The 22,089-nt window shown below is 42.0% G+C and overlaps 1 protein-coding gene across 8 annotated transcripts in view; it reads left to right on the top strand.

Annotated features, from left to right (window-relative positions):
* Positions 1–22,089, top strand: part of LOC139424092 (oxidation resistance protein 1-like) — a 166,033-nt gene that overhangs the window by 120,488 nt on the left and 23,456 nt on the right. For 4 of the 8 annotated variants that reach the window (XM_071175820.1, XM_071175790.1, XM_071175826.1 and 1 more), the window contains 2 exons: positions 10,184–10,291; positions 13,799–13,912. The exons of 2 other annotated variants lie outside the window; for them this stretch is intronic. In XM_071175820.1, the coding sequence (XP_071031921.1) occupies positions 10,184–10,291; positions 13,799–13,912 (222 nt within the window). The remainder of the gene's footprint in view (positions 1–10,183; positions 10,292–13,798; positions 13,913–22,089) is intronic. 2 more of the 8 variants (XM_071175798.1, XM_071175813.1) reach the window with 1 other exon arrangement.

Below are 22,089 nucleotides of genomic sequence, written 5' to 3'. Positions count from 1 at the left end.
AAACATTTCGTCTCGGAGTTGTGTTGTGTCTTTCCCTTTGCTGTCCAAGAACAGACAAATCTCCTCACGAAGCTCGAAACATCTTTGAAGCACCTTTCCCTGGCTTAGCCATCGCACCTCTGTGTGATAAGGCAAATCACCATGCTCCGTTTCTAACTCCGTCAGAAATGCCTTGAACTGGCGGTGATTCAAACCTTTGGCTCTGATAAAGTTAACTGTGCGCGTGATGATGCTCATTACATGCTCCATTTTCAAGGCTTTACCGCACAACGCTTCCTGGTGTATGATACAATGATAAGCTGTCAGCTCACCTGTCGCGTTTTCCTCTTGCATCTTTTCCCGTATCTTCGCCACCAGTCCGCTCCTGTGTCCACACATCGCAGGTGCTCCGTCGGTTGTCAAACCCACGAGTTTTTCCCAAGGCAGCTCCATCTCATTTACACATCTTGACACCTCTTCATACAAATCATGCCCCGTAGTTGTGCCATGCATAGGACGTAAAGCCAAAAACTCCTCTGTCACGCTTAGGTTGGAGTCCACTCCGCGGATGAAAATTGACAACTGGGCAATGTCAGAAATGTCGGTGCTCTCATCCACAGCCAAGGAATATGCAATAAAATCTTTTCCCTTTTTCACAAGCTGCTCTTTTAGATTGATGGACAACTGGTCTACTCTCTCGGCAATGGTGTTTCTGCTCAGACTCACATTTAAAAAGAGTTGCCTTTTTTCTGGGCAAACTTCGTCACAAACTTTAATCATGCAGTTTTTGATGAAATCCCCCTCCGTAAATGGCCGGGCTGATTTAGCGATCTCTTCTGCCAAAATAAAACTGGCCTTGACAGTTGCGTCCGCGTGTGTGTCCGCGTGTTTCGTTTCATAATGTCGTCTCAGATTATACTCTTTCAGTACCGCCACACTTTCTCCACACAGAAGACACACAGGTTTTCCAGCTACCTTCGTGAACATATACTCCGACTCCCACCTTGTTTGAAACCCCCGGTTCTCAGTATCCACCTTCCGTTTTGCCATTTTTGATGGGTATCTGAAAGTTAATTTTACTGTGATGCTGACGACTGCTGTGCCAATAAATATTGAAATGAAGCAGCCTACTGCTCGGTGCGTCACCTTTGCATTGTGGGAAATGTAGTATTGGTGCGTGTAAAAGATCTGCGGGCTGCCGGCTTGCTGCGGGCCGGTTCTAATAATAAATCAAGATCATCCCAGGGGCCGTAAAAAACCTTCTTGCGGGCCGGATGTGGCCCGCGGGCCTTGACTCTGACATATGTGATGTAGTCTATATGCCTAAAAAACCTTCCATGTAGTCTATATTCCTAAAAAACCCTCCATGTAGTCTATATGCCTAAAAAACCCTCCATGTAGTCTATATGCCTAAAAAAAAACTCCATGTAGGCTACATGCTTAAAAAAACCTCCATGTAGGCTACATGCCTAAACAACCCTCCATGTAGTCTATATGCCTAAACAACCCTCCATGCAGGCTATTTGCCTAAAAAAAAACCTCCATGTAAGATATATGCCTAAACAACCCTCCAAGTAGGCTATTTGCCTAAAAAACCCTCCATGTAGGATATATGCCTAAAAAAAACTCCGTGTAGTCTATATGCCTAAAAAATACCTCCATGTAGGATATATGCCTAATAAACCCTCCATGTAGGATATATGCCTAAAAAAAACTCCATGTAGTCTATATGCCTAAAAAACCCTCCATGTAGTCTATATGCCTAAAAAAAACTCAATGTAGGATATATGCCTAAAAAACCTCCATGTAGTCTATATGCCTAAACAAAACTTCATGTAGTCTATATACCTAAAAAACCCTCCATGTAGGATATATGCCTAAAAAACCCTCCATGTAGGCTATATGCCTAAAAAAACTCCATGTAGGATATATGCCTAAAAAAATCCTCCATGTAGTCTATATGCCTAAAAAACCCTCCATGTAGGATATATGCCTAAAAAAAACTCCATGTAGGATATATGCCTAAAAAACCTTCCATGTAGGCTATATGCCTAAAAAACCCTCCATGTAGGCTATATGCCTAAAAAACCCTCCATGTAGTCTATATGCCTAAAAAACCCTCCATGTAGTCTATATGCCTAAAAAACCCTCCATGTAGTCTATATGCCTAAAAACCCTCCATGTAGGCTATATGCCTAAAAAACTGTCCATGTAGGCTATATGCCTAAAAAAACTCCATGTAGGCTATATGCCTAAAAAAAACTCCATGTAGGATATATGCCTAAAAAACCCTCCATGTAAGATATATACCTAAAAAACCCTCCATGTAGGCTATATGCCTAAACAACCCTCCATGTAGGCTATATGCCTAAACAACCCTCCATGTAGTCTATATGCTTAAAAAACCCTCCATGTAGTCTATATGCCTAAACAACCCTCCATGTAGGCTATTTGCCTAAAAAACCCTCCATGTAGTCTATATGCCTAAAAAACCCTCCATGTAGTCTATATGCCTAAAAAATCATCCATGTAGTCTATATGCCTAAACAACCCTCCATGTAGGCTATTTGCCTAAAAAAACCCTCCATGTAGTCTATATGCCTAAAAAACCCTCCATGTAGAATATATGCCTTAAAAAAAACTTCATGTAGTCTATATGCCTAAAAAACCCTCCATGTAGGATATATGCCTAAAAAAAAACTTAATGTAGTCTATATGCCTAAAAAACCCTCCATGTAGGGTATATGCCTAAAAAAAAACTTAATGTAGTCTATATGCCTAAAAAACCCTCCATGTAGGATATATGCCTAAAAAAAAACTTCATGTAGTCTATATGCCTAAAAAATCCTCCACGTAGGCTATATGCCTAAACAACCCTCCATGTAGGATATATGCCTAAAAAAATCCTCCATGTAGGCTATATGCCTAAAAAACCCTCCATGTAGGCTATATGCCTAAAAAAACTCCATGTAGGATATATGCCTAAAAAACCCTCCATGTAGGATATATCCCTAAAAAAAACTTCATGTAGTCTATTTGCCTAAACAACCCTCCATGTAGGCTATATGCCTAAACAACCCTCCATGTAGTCTATATGCTTAAAAAACCCTCCATGTAGTCTATATGCCTAAACAACCCTTCATGTAGACTATTTGCCTAAAAACCCTCCATGTAGTCTATATGCCTAAAAAACCCTCCATGTAGTCTATATGCCTAAAAAATCATCCATGTAGGCTATATGCCTAAAAAAAACTCCATGTAGGATATATGCCTAAAAAACCCTCCATGTAGAATATATGCCTTAAAAAAAACTTTATGTAGTCTATATGCCTAAAAAACCCTCCATGTAGGATATATGCCTAAAAAAATGTATGTTATGTTCATACAAATATTTACACATGTTAAGTTTGATGAAAATAAACACAGTTGACAGTGAGAGGACATTTTTTGCTGAGTTTAGTTCACTACTTTTGACCGAGCCATGTGCTGGCCCTGGTCAAACATAGTGCACTACATTATATAGGAAATAGAGTGCCTTTTCAGATGCAGCCAGAGTGTTATTTGGTTATATTGAAAAGTTCCTTACATCATTTTGTCATTTCCAGCGTTTATACAGGCATGGTTTGATATTGATTCTGTTTTAGTTATTTAGCTTGGTGTCCGGTTCAGTTAACATCCAAAATAGCGAGTGAGTGAAGTCCTCATCTCCCAAAGTATTTCACACTTTCCCCATGTAGTTCGCACTGGAACGATGAGAATTGTTTTGTTGTCTTCTAAAGATGGTATTGGGATTTTAAGTTGTGAAAGAAACAGGGTGTATAGTATAAAGGTGCAATATGAATAGATCATGCCGCCCTTTCCTGGTAGCAAAAATTCTTATAGTTTGCCTAATTTCATTTTATTTGACAAAACAAGCAGTGTAGAGAATCATTGTATCATCTTAACCGCTGTGAAATATATTTTACATGACCAAAAATATAGTATTTTCAGCTGTTTGAAGCTGGTGTACAAAAGTAAAGGATACTTAAACAGGTAGCATAGAAAGAGCGCACATAGAACAGATGTACAGCTTCTTAGACTTGCTTTCAATGACATATATATAACTCACATTTCTATGTGAAATTTAGTCGGGTCATATTGCAGGTTTTAGTCCTCCCTAACACCACACACACAGATAGAGGTCCATGGTTGCTAACATGCTGACTACATCAGCCATGCGTGCGCCATCATGTTGATTTTATCTATCCCCACCAGATGGGTTCATGACACGAAGGTTAAAATAGCAAAATCAACTGTGAATCAATTATATTAATTTCGGGTCAGTTCTAGTGTTGAGGATCAGTGTCGGAGATGTGACTTTTGTTCCCGTAAACCCATTTAGTTTCATTTGATTAAAAACCAAGCATAGCCTCCCCTCCTCTCAATGAAGGTAGTTTTATTTGTCCTGACCATGTAGGCTATATGCCTAAAAAAAACTCCATGTAGGCTATATGCCTAAAAAACCCTCCATGTAGTCTATATGCCTAAAAAAAACTCCATGTAGGCTATATGCCTAAAAACCCCTCCATGTAGGCTATATGCCTAAAAAAAACTCCATGTAGGCTATATGCCTAAAAAACCTTCCATGTAGTCTATATGCCTAAACAACCCTCCAAGTAGGCTATTTGCCTAAAAAACCCTCCATGTAGGATATATGCCTAAAAAAACCTCCATGTAGTCTATATGCCTAAAAAACCTTCCATGTAGTCTATATTCCTAAAAAACCCTCCATGTAGTCTATATGCCTAAAAAAAAACTCCATGTAGGCTACATGCTTAAAAAAACCTCCATGTAGGCTACATGCCTAAACAACCCTCCATGTAGTCTATATGCCTAAAAAAAACCTCCATGTAAGATATATGCCTAAACAACCCTCCATGTAGGATATATGCCTAAAAAAACCTCCATGTAGTCTATATGCCTAAAAAACCTTCCATGTAGTCTATATTCCTAAAAAACCCTCCATGTAGTCTATATGCCTAAAAAACCCTCCATGTAGTCTATATGCCTAAAAAAAAACTCCATGTAGGCTACATGCTTAAAAAAACCTCCATGTAGGCTACATGCCTAAACAACCCTCCATGTAGTCTATATGCCTAAACAACCCTCCATGCAGGCTATTTGCCTAAAAAAAACCTCCATGTAAGATATATGCCTAAACAACCCTCCAAGTAGGCTATTTGCCTAAAAAACCCTCCATGTAGGATATATGCCTAAAAAAAACTCCATGTAGTCTATATGCCTAAAAAATACCTCCATGTAGGATATATGCCTAATAAACCCTCCATGTAGGATATATGCCTAAAAAAAACTCCATGTAGTCTATATGCCTAAAAAAAACTCCATGTAGGCTACATGCCTAAACAACCCTCCATGTAGTCTATATGACTAAAAAAAACCTCCATGTAGGCTACATGCCTAAACAACCCTCCATGTAGTCTATATGACTAAAAAACCCTCCATGTAGGCTATATGCCTAAAAAAAACTCCATGTAGGCTACATGCCTAAACAACCCTCCATGTAGGCTATTTGCCTAAAAAAAACCTCCATGTAAGATATATGCCTAAAAAACCCTCCATGTAGTCTATATGCCTAAAAAAAACTCAATGTAGGATATATGCCTAAAAAACCTCCATGTAGTCTATATGCCTAAACAAAACTTCATGTAGTCTATATACCTAAAAAACCCTCCATGTAGGATATATGCCTAAAAAACCCTCCATGTAGGCTATATGCCTAAAAAAACTCCATGTAGGATATATGCCTAAAAAAATCCTCCATGTAGTCTATATGCCTAAAAAACCCTCCATGTAGGATATATGCCTAAAAAAAACTCCATGTAGGATATATGCCTAAAAAACCTTCCATGTAGGCTATATGCCTAAAAAACCCTCCATGTAGGCTATATGCCTAAAAAACCCTCCATGTAGTCTATATGCCTAAAAAACCCTCCATGTAGTCTATATGCCTAAAAACCCTCCATGTAGGCTATATGCCTAAAAAACTGTCCATGTAGGCTATATGCCTAAAAAAACTCCATGTAGGCTATATGCCTAAAAAAAACTCCATGTAGGATATATGCCTAAAAAACCCTCCATGTAAGATATATACCTAAAAAACCCTCCATGTAGGCTATATGCCTAAACAACCCTCCATGTAGGCTATATGCCTAAACAACCCTCCATGTAGTCTATATGCTTAAAAAACCCTCCATGTAGTCTATATGCCTAAACAACCCTCCATGTAGGCTATTTGCCTAAAAAACCCTCCATGTAGTCTATATGCCTAAAAAACCCTCCATGTAGTCTATATGCCTAAAAAATCATCCATGTAGTCTATATGCCTAAACAACCCTCCATGTAGGCTATTTGCCTAAAAAAAACCTCCATGTAGTCTATATGCCTAAAAAACCCTCCATGTAGAATATATGCCTTAAAAAAAACTTCATGTAGTCTATATGCCTAAAAAACCCTCCATGTAGGATATATGCCTAAAAAAAAACTTAATGTAGTCTATATGCCTAAAAAACCCTCCATGTAGGGTATATGCCTAAAAAAAAACTTCATGTAGTCTATATGCCTAAAAAACCCTCCATGTAGGATATATGCCTAAAAAAAAACTTCATGTAGTCTATATGCCTAAAAAATCCTCCACGTAGGCTATATGCCTAAACAACCCTCCATGTAGGATATATGCCTAAAAAAATCCTCCATGTAGGCTATATGCCTAAAAAACCCTCCATGTAGGCTATATGCCTAAAAAAACTCCATGTAGGATATATGCCTAAAAAACCCTCCATGTAGGATATATCCCTAAAAAAAACTTAATGTAGTCTATTTGCCTAAACAACCCTCCATGTAGTCTATATGCCTAAAAAAAACTCCATGTAGGCTATATGCCTAAAAAAAACTCCATGTAGGCTACATGCCTAAAAAAAAACCTCCATGTAGTCTATATGCCTAAACAACCCTCCATGTAGATTATATGCCTAAAAAACCCTCCATGTAGTCTATATGCCTAAAAAACACTCCATGTAGGCTATATGCCTAAAGAAACCTCCATGTAGGATATATGCCTAAAAAACCCTCCATGTAAGATATATACCTAAAAAACCCTCCATGTAGGCTATATGCCTAAACAACCCTCCATGTAGGCTATATGCCTAAACAACCCTCCATGTAGTCTATATGCTTAAAAAACCCTCCATGTAGTCTATATGCCTAAACAACCCTTCATGTAGACTATTTGCCTAAAAACCCTCCATGTAGTCTATATGCCTAAAAAACCCTCCATGTAGTCTATATGCCTAAAAAATCATCCATGTAGGCTATATGCCTAAACAACCCTCCATGTAGGATATATGCCTAAAAAATCCTCCATGTAGGCTATATGCCTAAAAAAAACTCCATGTAGGATATATGCCTAAAAAACCCTCCATGTAGAATATATGCCTTAAAAAAAACTTAATGTAGTCTATATGCCTAAAAAACCCTCCATGTAGGATATATGCCTAAAAAAAAACTTCATGTAGTCTATATGCCTAAAAAACCCTCCATGTAGGATATATGCCTAAAAAACCCTCCATGTAGGCTATATGCCTAAAAAAACTCCATGTAGGATATATGCCTAAAAAACCCTCCATGTAGGATATATGCCTAAAAAAAACTTCATGTAGTCTATTTGCCTAAACAACCCTCCATGTAGTCTATATGCCTAAAAAAAACTCAATGTATGCTAAATGCCTAAAAAAAAACCTCCATGTAGGCTACATGCCTAAAAAAAACCCTCCATGTAGTCTATTTGCCTAAACACCCCTCCATGTAGGCTATTTGCCTAAAAAACCCTCCATGTAAGATATATGCCTAAAAAACCCTCCATGTAGTCTATATGCCTAAAAAACCCTCCATGTAGGATATATGCCTAAAAAACCCTCCATGTAGATTATATGCCTAAAAAACCCTCCATGTAGGATATATGCCTAAAAAACCCTCCATGTAGATTATATGCCTAAAAAACCCTCCATGTAGTCTATATGCCTAAAAAACCCTCCATGTTGTCTATATGCCTATCATGGAACTAGAGATGAGATGATCCGGTGACACTCGTATTTAGAAACATTCAAGTTATTTTCCTGTAACATTAGCTTGTTTTACACTTTGTTTGATTAAAGAACAAGTCCTTATAGGCTACCTTTACCCTACCTTACCTTTCTTATCCTGGCCATGCATTAGCCAAGTAGGCTATCCATAAATTGTTTCTAAATGGTCTCCTTTTGCTGTCATGCTTTTGCATTATTCACAATTCACATAGGCCTATCTGCAGTGCATAGGCTACTCTACTCCGTTCGGCTTGTATCCATCCCCATTTCCAAAGAGCAGCTCTTGTCTGGTTACCAAAGACGCGCTCCTCCAAACATATTCAAATTACTGGAGCCTAGTATTTTTTATTTGAGGAGAAGTGCGATGCGTAAAGGCCAATACTTATTGAAGTCAGTTACAACAATGTTGACTGTCAACCCTCCAAACATATTGATCAAACACTGGATGTTTTTTCTTTACTGTTGCTATTACTCATTACTTTAGCCAATGCTATTTAATAAACTGTAGCAATCCACAATGGACTAGGAAGAGAATATTCTGTGTCTCCAGCCGAATTAGAGTTGCTGACAGCGCAAAGACCTTCAATAACTGATATCCACTAAGGATGGGACTTGCAGAGCGTGGAGTCTCTCAAATAGAACCAATGACTATTTTAGTGCTTGGCTAGGAAGATGCTAGTTCACATGTATGTGTACATTTATTTTGCAACGCTCGCGCATGCAACATGGCCGTTGTGGTTTGGCTGAACTTCTGTTTTTATATTTGAGCTTCTGTATTTCTCTGTATTTCTGTATTCTTCTGTTTCTTCTGTGTTTGTAGCATTTGAAAATGATTCGGTTGGTGTCATATGTGACTGTCACTGACACAATATTCCTGCTTTATTCATTTTCCAATGTGTCTGTTGACTTGTGTGTCTGATGCTCACGTTAATACCTGCTTGCATTGCTTATGACTGTGTGTGTGGGTGCGTGTGCACATGGTGTGGCGTGTGTTTTTCTGTCTTTCCGTCTAGGCCCAAGACTGTCCTCCTGTCTGGGGAGAAGTTGTTTATCTTACAAGTTTAGAACAGCAGACAATGACATTCCTCCATGTTGTTTTGAATTGTTTCCTTCTTCTGTCCTATGAAGTCACCTGACTGAGCCAGTCTCATGACAGCACCATGATCCACCATTATACAACTCAGAGTCACTGTCAGCAGCACACACACACACACACACACACACACACACACACACTGTCTGTTCTGTTCTCCTGCCTCTCCCACGAGCCCCCTCTCCCACAAACTAGGAGTTCTTGACATCCCTGTCATCGTTAGTTGGTAGGCAGAACCCCACAGGACTTGTGAGTTATTTACCAGCTCAGACACATATCTCTGTAGTGCAGTTATATAGCTACCAGAAGAATCTGGCTAATGCACTTTAAAGGACACAGCTGGCTACAGGAAGTAGATCGAATAGTTGCCAGTCTGCCTCAATGTCAACCCACACAGGCTGTTATATCTGTGACACTCGGTCTGCATCCTCTAAAAGACATTGAAATAGCACACATACAGTACTGTACAAGCTGTAGGCCTATAGTATAATGTATGTAAATTACGTCCTGTGTCCCCCTTTACTAAGTGTGTTTATCCACTGGGCCAAATATACTAAGATGTCAATCAAACTGGATGATGATTGAATGTGAGCGTCAGGAGTTTGCCTGGTGGGTTGGTATCATGCGAGTAAGGTCAAATGGTAAAACAAGGCTCATATTGACATTCATGTAAACATATGCTCTTCCTTACCTCCAGTTAGTGTAGTCAGTGGTGCTATTTAATGAACATCCACCATCTCCAGTCCAGTACACTACTACACTACACCAAGCCAGTCTGAATAGACTACTGAACTACACCAAGCCAGTCTGAATACACTACTACACACAAAGTCCATGTTCATCTCTGAGAGAAGATAATACAGCAGAGTTTCTCTCCTTCTCCTGTGGGACTCAGTCTAACCCAGGAGGACCAGCCAGCACAGTACAATAGTTTTGATATTCTGTGCTTCTCTTCTGTTTTGTGGTCCTCCAGGTGGAGACGCGGGACACACTGAACAACATAGCGCTCAAGTTTGACACCACACCCAACGAGCTGGTTCAGCTCAACAAGCTGTTCTCCAGAGCCATCTGTCCTGGCCAGGTGTGAACACAATCTACTGTACACCCATCACTGGTTCCCAGTCCCTTCCTTTCAGAGATCCCCTGGGCAGCACCTTTTTGTTCCAGCCTCACACTAGCACGCCTTATTCAAATAGTCAACTACGGTAGTCACAAACCCCTTGATTAGGTTGAACCAGGTGTGCTAATACTGGGCTGTAACACAAAAGTACAGTCCTGGAGGAGTTCCCTGAGGAATGGATTGGGAAACACCAATCTACTACACTCATGCTTGGTGTGTCTCTCTCACTGCATCTATCCTCCATGCCACAACCACTAACACTCACCCACTCCTCATCCCTGCTCTCTCTTCCCACTGATTCTGTCAATGGCATATAATGGTGTCACTACTAACCACTCACAAGAGTTAAAACAATCTGTGTGTTTATTCCACTAAGACATCTGTGTCAAGGGAAACAGAGTGTTGAAATCCCTCCAGTCCTCAGGCAATACCATTCAAAAGGTACAACTTCATGGGTCCTGTTCATTAGGATTAAAACGTTTGATAAAAGAAAGAAAAAAACAAGCATGTCTTATTGGACAAAGATCAGATAGTACCTCCCACTTTTACTTAGTTTTGGATTGTTTCGTTCTGTAGCTACAGAGCAGAACCCTGATAAAGCTATTTCGCTGGGCTCAATGTCTCCTCTTTTGGTTGTGTCCTATTGAACTGTCTGAGGCTCCAAGTAGCACCCCAAAACATGACAAACAGCCAAAATTGGTATTTTCCTGGCATCAGAACCAGAGCCACTCGAATCTACTTAAATGGAGAGTCAAGCCAGGGAGTCTGCAATCACATTGACAGTCAGAGTCAGTAGCAGCACTCAGCAACATGATGCACAATGCAGGGTTGTTGATGTTGTTTCCAACCAGCCAGCCAGCTCTGGAGGGCTCTCAACATCTCTCTACTGGGTTCCATGACCAAACACTGCCCTAGCTCCACCAGTATTATCATACACACACACACTGGAACTAGAAAAACTACACTCCAGTTTTGTCCCTGGCCACACTTGTTAGCATTAGCCTGCCATGGCGTCATACTGGGCCTATTCAGTCAGAACACACTCACCACCACTTAACTGTCTGGCCCTGCTTGCATGGGGACAAGGAGACTTAAGTAGAGCCTCTCAAGATCCTTAACGCCAACAACACATGCTAATCTAGTGCTTGAACAACAGACACACTCACAGGACAATAACTATATTCAACCTAACCTATGATGACTTAGTCATATCATTATGAACTCTTTAAAACATCAGACACAGTGTGAGATATATTATATCGGATGGTTTTAGGACACGAAATGTGTGCTTTCACTTTTTGTTGTTGTCCATCTTGGGATGTCATAAATCATGCTGAAAACATATTTTCATAGTCTCTTCTGTCTTTGCATGTACAGTTGAAGTCAGAAGTTTACATACACTTAGGTTGGAGTCAATAAAACTCGTTTTTCAACCACGCCAAATAGTAGTTTTGGCAAGTCGGTTAGGACATCTACTTTGTGCATGACACAAGTCATTTTTCCAACAATTGTTTACAGACAGATTATTTAATTTATTAATCACTGTATCATAATCCCAGTGGGTCAGAAGTTTACATACACTAAGTTGACTGTGCCTTTAAACAGCTTGGGAAATTCCAGAAATTTATGTAATGGCTCTAGAAGCTTCTGATAGGCTAGTTGACATCATTTGAGTCAATTTGAGGTGTACCTGTGGATGTATTTCAAGGCCTACCTTCAAACTCAGTGCCTCTTTGCTTGACATCATGGGAAAATCTAAAGAAATCAGCCAAGACCTCAGAAAAACAATTGTAGATCTCCACAAGTCATCCTTGGGAGCAATTTCCAAACACCTGAAGGTAACACGTTAATCTGTACAAACAATAGTACGCAAGTATAAACACCATGGGACCATGCAGCTGTCATACCGCTCAGGAAGGAGACTCGTTCTGTCTCCTAGAGATGAACGCACCTTATTTCTCTTTGAATTTTACCCCCTATTCTCCCCAATTCCGTGGTATCCAATTGTTAGTAGTTACTATCTTGTCTCATCGCTACAACTCCCGTACGAAGGTCGAAAGCCATGCGTCCTCCGAAATACAACCCAACCAAGCCGCACTGCTTCTTAACACAGCGTGCATCCAACCCGGGAGCCAGCCGCACCAATGTGTCGGAGGAAACACCGTGCACCTGGCGACCTGGTTAGCGTGCACTGCACCCGGCCCGCCACAGGAGTCACTAGTGCGCGATGAGACAAGGATATCCCTACCGGCCAAGCCCTCCCTAACCCGGACGACGCTAGGCCAATTGTGCGACGCCCCATGGACCTCCCGGAGTCTCTGGTGGCACAGATAGCACTGTGATGCATTGCCTTAGACCATTGCACCACCCGGGAGGTCACTTTGGTGTAAAAAGTGCAAATCAATCCCAGAACAACAGCAAAGGGCCTTGTGAAGATGCTGTAGGAAACAGGTACAAAAGTTTCTATATCCACAGTAAAACGAGTCCTATATCGACATAACCTGAAAGGCCGCTCAGCAAGGAAGAAGCCACTGCTCCAAAACTGCCATAAAAAAAGCCAGACTACGGTTGGCAACTGCACATGGGGACAAAGATCATACTTTGTTTTGAGAAATGTCTGATGAAACAAAAATAGAACTGTTTGGCCATATGTTTGGAGGAAAAAGGGGGAGGCTTGCAGGGGGAGGCTTGCAAGCCGAAAAACACCATCCGTGAAGCACGGGGGTGGCAGTATGATGTTGTGGGGGTGCTTTGCTGCAGGAGGGACCGGTGCACTTCACAAAATAGATGACATCATGAGAAAGGAAAATTATGTGGATATATTGAAGCAACATCTCAAGACATCAGTCAGGAAGTTAAAGCTTGGTCGCAAATGGGTCTTTCAAATGGACAATGACCCCAAGCATACTTCCAAAGTTGTGGCAAAATGGCTTAAGGACAACCAAGTCATGGTATTGGAGTGGCCATCACAAAGCCCTGACCTTAATCCTATAGAAAATTTGTGGGCAGAACTGAAAAAACGTCTGCCAGCAAAGAAGCCTACAAACCTGACTCCGATACACCAGCTCTGTCAGGAGGAATGGACCAAAATTCACCCAATTTATTGTGGGAAGCTTGTGGAAGGCTACCTGAAACCTTTGACCCAAGTTAAACAATTTAAAGGCAATGCTACCAAATACTAATTGAGTGTATGTAAACTTCTGACCCACTGGGAATGTGATGAAAGAAGTAAAAGCTGAAATAAATAATTCTCTCTACTATTATTCTGACATTTCACATTCTTAAAATAACGTGGTGATCCTAGCTGACCTAAGACAGGGAATCTTTACTAGGATTAAATGTCAGGAATTGTGAAAAACTGAGTTTAAATGTACTTGGCTAAGGTGTATGTAAACTTCCGACTTCAACTGTATGTTCATTTCTCTGTGTGTCAGCCTGTTTAAATCCAGACATGGATTGTGTTTGCAGGTTCTGTACGTTCCTGATCCTGAACACATATCCAGTGTGGGGAGCTCCCCTTCCCTAAGTCCCATCAGCCCTCTGTCTCCCACTTCCTCAGACGCTGACTTAGAGAAGGTGACGGTATGTCGGCATTCAGACACGCACTCGCAATGAACGCGTTGGCATTATCCCTTCACCATGCGTCTGCTCACAAGAACACACACACATACAGCGAAAGTATTCGGCCCCCTTGAACTTTGCGACCTTTTGCCACATTTCAGGCTTCAAACATAAAGATATAAAACTGTATTTTTTTGTGAAGAATCAACAACAAGTGGGACAGAATCATGAAGTGGAACGACATTTATTGGATATTTCAAACTTTTTTAACAATTCAAAAACTGAAAAATTGGGCGTGCAAAATTATTCAGCCCCCTTAAGTTAATACTTTGTAGCGCCACCTTTTGCTGCGATTACAGCTGTAAGTCGCTTGGGGTATGTCTCTATCAGTTTTGCACATCGAGAGACTGACATTTTTTCCCATTCCTCCTTGCAAAACAGCTCAAGCTCAGTGAGGTTGGATGGAGAGCATTTGTGAACAGCAGTTTTCAGTTCTTTCCACAGATTCTCAATTGGATTCAGGTCTGGACTTTGACTTGGCCATTCTAACACCTGGATATGTTTATTTTTGAACCATTCCATTGTAGATTTTGCTTTATGTTTTGGATCATTGTCTTGTTGGAAGACAAATCTCCGTCCCAGTCTCAGGTCTTTTGCAGACTCCATCAGGTTTTGTTCCAGAATGGTCCTGTATTTGGCTCCATCCATCTTCCCATCAATTTTAACCATCTTCCCTGTCCCTGCTGAAGAAAAGCAGGCCCAAACCATGATGCTGCCACCACCATGTTTGACAGTGGGGATGGTGTGTTCAGAGTGATGAGCTGTGTTGCTTTTACGCCAAACATAACATTTTGCATTGTTGCCAAAAAGTTCAATTTTGGTTTCATCTGATCAGAGCACCTTCTTCCACATGTTTGGTGTGTCTCCCAGGTGGCTTGTGGCAAACTTTAAACGACACTTTTTATGGATATCTTTAAGAAATGGCTTTCTTGCCACTCTTCCATAAAGGCCAGATTTGTGCAATATACGACTGATTGTTGTCCTATGGACAGAGTCTCCCACCTCAGCTGTAGATCTCTGCAGTTCATCCAGAGTGATCATGGGCCTCTTGGCTGCATCTCTGATCAGTCTTCTCCTTGTATGAGCTGAAAGTTTAGAGGGACGGCCAGGTCTTGGTAGATTTGCAGTGGTCTGATACTCCTTCCATTTCAATATTATCGCTTGCACAGTGCTCCTTGGGATGTTTAAAGCTTGGGAAATCTTTTTGTATCCAAATCCGGCTTTAAACTTCTTCACAACAGTATCTCGGACCTGCCTGGTGTGTTCCTTGTTCTTCATGATGCTCTCTGCGCTTTTAACGGACCTCTGAGACTATCACAGTGCAAGTGCATTTATACGGAGACTTGATTACACACAGGTGGATTGTATTTATCATCATTAGTCATTTAGGTCAACATTGGATCATTCAGAGATCCTCACTGAACTTCTGGAGAGAGTTTGCTGCACTGAAAGTAAAGGGGCTGAATAATTTTGCACGCCCAATTTTTCAGTTTTTGATTTGTTAAAAAAGTTTGAAATATCCAATAAATGTCGTTCCACTTCATGATTGTGTCCCACTTGTTGTTGATCCTTCACAAAAAAATACAGTTTTATATGTTTATGTTTGAAGCCTGAAATGTGGCAAAAGGTCGCAAAGTTCAAGGGGGCCGAATACTTTCGCAAGGCACTATACGTACAACACCTATCATAGAGTGAGGTAGAAGGCTTTATCAGAAATCCTGCATAAATATCTATCACAAATCCGATTTAAAATGTGAAGGGCCAACTCTCATACTGTCCAGACAATCCGGGACAGGCCAGACAATAAGTGATGCATTATGTTTTATGAGCAGAATAAGTCTGTAATGTACTAATTCTCCATTGTTTGCTGACCTACAGTATACAGACTTGATGTATGGCTCTGGCTCCAGGTAATAGAATGGCTCTTTGTTCTGCCCATTAAGCAATAGTTACATTGATGTTAGGTTAACTTCCCTCACACAATTCTGCTCTGGTGCGATGATAGCTGAAATGCCACTGCTTTTACTGTACCATTTAGTCTCCATTTATAGAAGCATGCAGCCAATAAAGACACAGTTAGTTTGTTGTTTACTGAACGGTCGTGTTGACAACCTCAGTATATAAGAGGGAATAATGTGTTAGTTGAGTGCTGACCAGGGGAGGGACAGGGGATCAAATATCTGCAGGTTTTCACTGTTCCAGCAACTATGGTGGATCTGTAACCATGTCAGTGCAGTATAGCTTGGGAAAATGCCCTTAAGTGTGGTTGGTTCTAGCAGGTCTGGAATCAGGCCTATCTAGTCCTCTGTAATGGAATACTGGAAGCTGACATGTTCCATTGTTCTCAGATCAGGTCAGGAGTGTCACCCTTCTGCTCCATAGATTGCCCTTTCCACGGGGCACCAAACGAGCCAATCATTAAACACACAGGAACCTTCTGACCCCCAAAGAAATATGACTGTTTGTCCCAGGTGGTCTCCATGGCGACAAGGCACTGTTTTGTCAGAATGTTATCAGAAAATGGGTTCCTCTGCTACTGCTGCCTTTCCAAACTAGCTGCATAAATTCAACACTACTCAGGCTGGAAGAAGGATCCCGTCGTTAGTTTATTTAGTGCTTATCTATTTAGGTCATGCCTGTAAGAACAGGAGCCTATTTCTTGGCTCTCAGCGGAGGACGAGGATCTGAGGGAGAAGGGCTGTGTGTGTCTGTGGAGAAATTAAGCTTTTTAGTGTGATGCTCTGTCTGATATTTAGAGAAACTAATGAACGGAGCTTGTTCTCTCAGATGACCAGCGAGATAGCCTGCATGTCCCAAATGGCACCATTATGCTTTTGACCAGAGCTCTATGGGCCCTGGTCAAAAGTAGTGCACTACATAGGGAACAGGGTCCCATTTGGAATGAATACAGCAGTTATTCCAGAGAGAGGAAGCATGATGTGTTTCTAAGACAGACAGGGGAGGGTAAATCACCTCAACAGGACGTGGAGTAAAGATCCAGCATGGTTTACAAGGTAGAGGAGGAAGGACCTTAATAACCTGCACAATGCTTTTTCTAAACCTCAATGATCTTTTAATTATAAAACCCTTTTTGTGGCCACACACACAGGAGGTCGGTGGCACCTTAATTGGGAAGAACGGGCTCGTGGTAATGGCTGGAGTGGAATGGTATCAAAGACACGGTTTGATGTCAATCCATTCGCGACGTTGCAGACATTACTATGAGCCGTCCTCCCCTTAGCATGCTCCACTGGCCGCACAGAACAGGCTGTAATGTCTGGCAGACATGAGATGTCATGGCTGGCTAGCCATTGTGCTGGCATTCGATTCTCATGCTGTGACCGTAGCCAGCCTAGCTCACTGTCCTCCTGACCTCTCTCCCTCTCCCTGTCCTATCCTGTTCTGTTGTGTCCTGGCACCCTCACTTCCTTCCTTCTGTTGCACAGAACAGAAGAGGCCACTATTTTTAGGGCCAGGGAATGTAGGACTAGTGTAAATTACCTGCCTAGCCCGCTGCAGGATGGCTGGTGCCAAACTACAGCTGCTCAGGTAACCCAGCCCGGACCTCGGGGTTTCACCCCTACTCTGCCACCTTGCCAACATCCTCCTATCTCTATAGGAGAATCAGGATAAAAGATTCAAAAGATGCATCCCATGAATTTACAGTATATGTTTGTTCTGCTCATGGTTGCAGAACATGTACATGTCCACATGGGGGAGCTGTGGTTAAATTTTCCACAGTATTCCACTTCTAGCCTTCTACTCTCTCTGTTTAGTCGACATTGCAGCCTGTCTGCAAGGCCATACAGTACAGGACGGAAGCTCAGGCAGGCAGGTGGTTTGTCCTGAAGGAGGCTGAGAAGGAATTCATTCCTTGTCTTAGTCACTAGTCATTCTATTCTGTTATGTTTTATTGTAGTATAAATAGCACTGGATGTTGTGGAGTGTTAATATATGGGGTCAAACATTTGGCTAAAAGAGTCCCTCGGTCTTCCTAAAAATCTTCATGAATCATTATAGCAGGGTTCCCCAACTAGCAGGTAGTTTTGTCCCGCAGGGGGGGGGGGGGGGGGGTATACAGTCCCAGTCTAAATTTTGGACACACCTACTTTAGAAGGGTTTTTCTTTATTTTTTTTACTATTTTCTACATTGTAAAATAATAGTGAAGACATCAAAACTTTGAAATAACACATATGGAATCATGTAGTAACCAAAAAAGTGTTAAACAAATCAATGTTTGTGCTTAGTGGGACTATCATTTGTTTTTCAACAGGACAATGACCCAAAACACACCTCCAGGCTGTGTAAGGGCTATTTGACCAAGAAGGAAAATGATGGAGTGCTGCATCAGATGACCTGGCCTCCACAATCACCCAACCTCCACCAAATTGAGATAGTTTGGGCACCCAACCCCAACCAAATTGAGATAGTTTGGGAAGAGTTGAATCGCAGAGTGAAGGAAAAGCAGCCAACAAGTGCTCAGCATATGTGGGAACTCCTTCAAGACTGTTGGAAAAGCATTCCAGGTGAAGCTGGTTGAGAGAATGCCAAGAGTGTGCAAAGCTGTCATCAAGGCAAAGGGTGGATACTTTGAAGAATCTCACTTTTTTTGTTACTACATGATTTCATATGTGTTATTTCATAGTTTTAATGTCTTCACTATTATTCTACAATGTAGAAAGTATCTGGTGTGAGCACCATTTGCCTCATGCAGTGTGACACATCTCCTTCTAAAAGAGTTGACCAGGCTGTTGATAGTGGCCTGTGGAATGTTGTCCCACTCCTCTTTCATGCGAAGTTGCTGGATATTGGCGGGAACTGGAACACGCTGTCATACATGTAAATCCAGAGCATCCCAAACATGCTCAACTGATGACATGTCTGGTGAGTATGCAGGCCAATGAAGAACTGGGACATTTACAGCTTCCATTAATTGCATTATCATGCTGAAACATGAGGTGATGGAGGTGGATGAATGGCACGACAATGGGCCTCAGGATCTCATCACAGTATCTCTGTGCATTCAAAGTCCAGGTTGGGAATTTAGCCATGACACCGGGTGAACACCCCATCTCTTGCAATAAGTTCCATGCGATTTTGAATGACCACAGAGAGTCAGGATACCTGTTTTAACTTGCTATTCGAAAGACGGCACCCTATGTAGGGCAATGTCCCCAAATCTAATCAAGGTTTGAAATTATTATGTTTTTGTCAAAAGTCAATTTGAAATCTAAAAATACTAGTTTTATTATGTTCCTGCTCCCCGACCATCCGATCAATACATTTTTTTGATGATCCCTGCAATATAGGTTTACTGAAAGAAAAAAGCCATCAAATATATATATATTATTAGAGGGATTGTGCTACTATGGGCACGTCCCAAGTGGCACCCTATTCCTGTTATAGTGCACTAATTTTGACTAAGGCCCTGGTCAAAAGTAGTGCACTTTAAATGGAATAGGGTGCCATTTGCGATGCAACCTTGGCAAAGCAAACAGCAGCAACTCAATGGATGGATGCAATATCCATAGCATTATATCAGGGTCAGCTTTCTTCCTTCCACCTGGCAAGCAGGTCTAGACTGGATTGATTTCCCATAGCCTCTGGGATCAAAGCACCATGTGATAACACCATCCCATCCCTCCCTCTCTCCATTCCTCCATCTTTAGCCTCTCTCCCACTCTCCGGTCGGCCAGTGTACACCTCCTCTCACAGAGACACACACACGTTGATATCTTTGACAGACTCTGATGTGTTATGGGGTGCCCATTCCCCCAACCCCTAGCCCTGAATTAGAACCCTGATCAGGCTAACACATGAAACATACAATCCTCAGTGCATATGACCGCTGTCCAAGTACCTGAGGGAAACAGTATATTATGCATACTTGGCCTAGTGCTGGTTTATGGTATGAATAACACCATGATGACAGATAGACACTGGAACACTGTTAAAGAGTATCTCTCATACGAATGATAGGGCAGAGTGGGAGGGTTAGCTCACAGTGTTGCGTTAGACCACCACACACACTCACACACCACCCCTTCCTTCCTGTGATCTGCCTCCTCTCCTGTGATGATAGGGGGATGGAGGAAGTTGTCTAAGAGGAAGGAGGACATGTTAGGACTGTTTATTTTAAACCAGGCCAGTGTTCGGATTTCTGTTGTCAGCTATGTGCTGCTGGGGAAGGGGACAGTTGGATTGTGTCCCAAATGGCACCCTAATTCCCTACATTGTGTACTACTTTTAATCAGAGCCCTATGAGCCCTGGTCGAAACTAGCGTACCATATAGGGAATATGGTACCATTTGGGATTCGACCTAGAGCTGTGTGTTATTGGAGGCTGTGAATACCTCTTGTCATGTTGCTGTAGTATTACTGCAGCAGAACAGAAAGGACTGGCGCATGAGTCACTAGGAAGTGAATGTGCCAGTGAAGAGAGGAGGGGTGAAGCACTGTAGAAATCCACCTGAAGTGGATGACAGTGACCGACCAAGGAGAGCACCACTCAAGTGTCATGTTCTCTTTCCTACTGATGTGTAATGTTCCTGTAACGGTGGTGGTTCAGTGAAGGCCTAGGTTTTAGCTCAAAGGGCTAACACAGTCTTGTTGTGTGCCAGAGTGCCCAGGTTGGAATCCCAGCCAGTAGTTTTTTTGTCTAGCATGTTGAGCTGCCCCCTCAGCCACATGAGCTCCCAGTGTGTGTGTGCGTGTGTGTTGCTAGTAGTGTGCCGGTGGGTCAGTAGTCGTGGGCTGGTGCTCCCAGGGAGACAGAGACAGGAGAGGTGTGGGAGGGTGTCAAGAGGCCAGCAGACAGCTGTGGGTTTGGTGTCTCACACACAGCAGACCTGCACGCCTACTCTTCATCTCTCTGTCTGCGCCATGTTCCCACACCCTCCCTGTCCCTCCATCCTTCATTCTTCCAACCTTCTATCCCACCATATTCTTGTTCCCACACCCTCACTATCCCTCCATCCATCCCTCCGCCTGGCTCCTGTTCCCACACCCTCCCTATCCCTCCATCTCTCCTTCCCTCCGTCTGGCTCTGCAGCCAGTCACACAGCCTGGCACGGTAGCAGGCCATGTGGCCTCGCTCACAAAGACCAGCCCCACCATGTATGGTGTTTGCAGGCAGCAGATGCCCCATCTGTGGATAAATCATTATCATTGTTTACAACGGAGGAGCTGGAGTACATCTGACAGACAGTGCCTAGAAATTACTGTAGTAGGGTTGGCACAAACGTTTATGGATAAACACCATCATAAATAAAATGACCTGCATTTTTTCCCCTCCTTTTTTTTGAACAGCTGACTGAAGCTGACTGCCGATGGCCAGGCGTTCATGCGGTTGAATTCAGTTTCTGTGATAACATGGGCTCTTAACAATGTGATGGAACTTTGTTGCCCACTGCTGAAACAAGCAAGGTGTTGTAGCAAACGATGAATAGAATGGGCTTGGAACCTCTAACCCTGGCAATTTGACTGGTAAACTCATGGGTACACTCGCAATGGCTGCCTGGTAATGGCTGCCTGGTATTATCATTTTTGTGGTAATGTAGAATGTTCATTCAAATAATGTTAACTGATGTGGCTCATGCATTGGAATGTATTTTTTGCAATGTACGTTGAGTTGAATCAACAAATCATAGCACATATTGATGGGTACACTTCCTGCTTTTACTTCCTGCTTTACTCCTATGGGGTACACTCAAAATGGGCACCAGTTCACCCATTATGCCATCATTGACTTGAATGGGGAATCCCGTTCTATTCATTCTATTTCTATGGCAGCACATGCAGTCAGGAGCGGAAGAAAGGAGAAACAGTGTGTCTGAAAAGCAAAACAAATATTTCCATGACCGTCACAGCCCAGAGTCCTCCACGTGAGATGCAGCAGATACTACTGTAGAAACTGGATCTGTACATAATAACACATCGTAAAACTTAAATCTCTACCTCTACTTGTCATAAGAACAGTAACACTGTCTGTTTGTTGAGTGAACAGGGTTAAATAGGGTCTTTGCTGTTGTGGTCAGGGATTGGTTGGGTCAGGAGCATGGGTTTACCCTGAGTCTATTACTGGGTTACATGAAGCTGATATGATCAATAACACAGACAGACTGCTGACACACACACA

This window comes from Oncorhynchus clarkii, chromosome 2, assembly GCF_045791955.1.
Source record: "Oncorhynchus clarkii lewisi isolate Uvic-CL-2024 chromosome 2, UVic_Ocla_1.0, whole genome shotgun sequence".
Taxonomy (NCBI): domain Eukaryota; kingdom Metazoa; phylum Chordata; class Actinopteri; order Salmoniformes; family Salmonidae; genus Oncorhynchus; species Oncorhynchus clarkii.
This window is presented reverse-complemented; position numbering and strand designations above follow the sequence as displayed.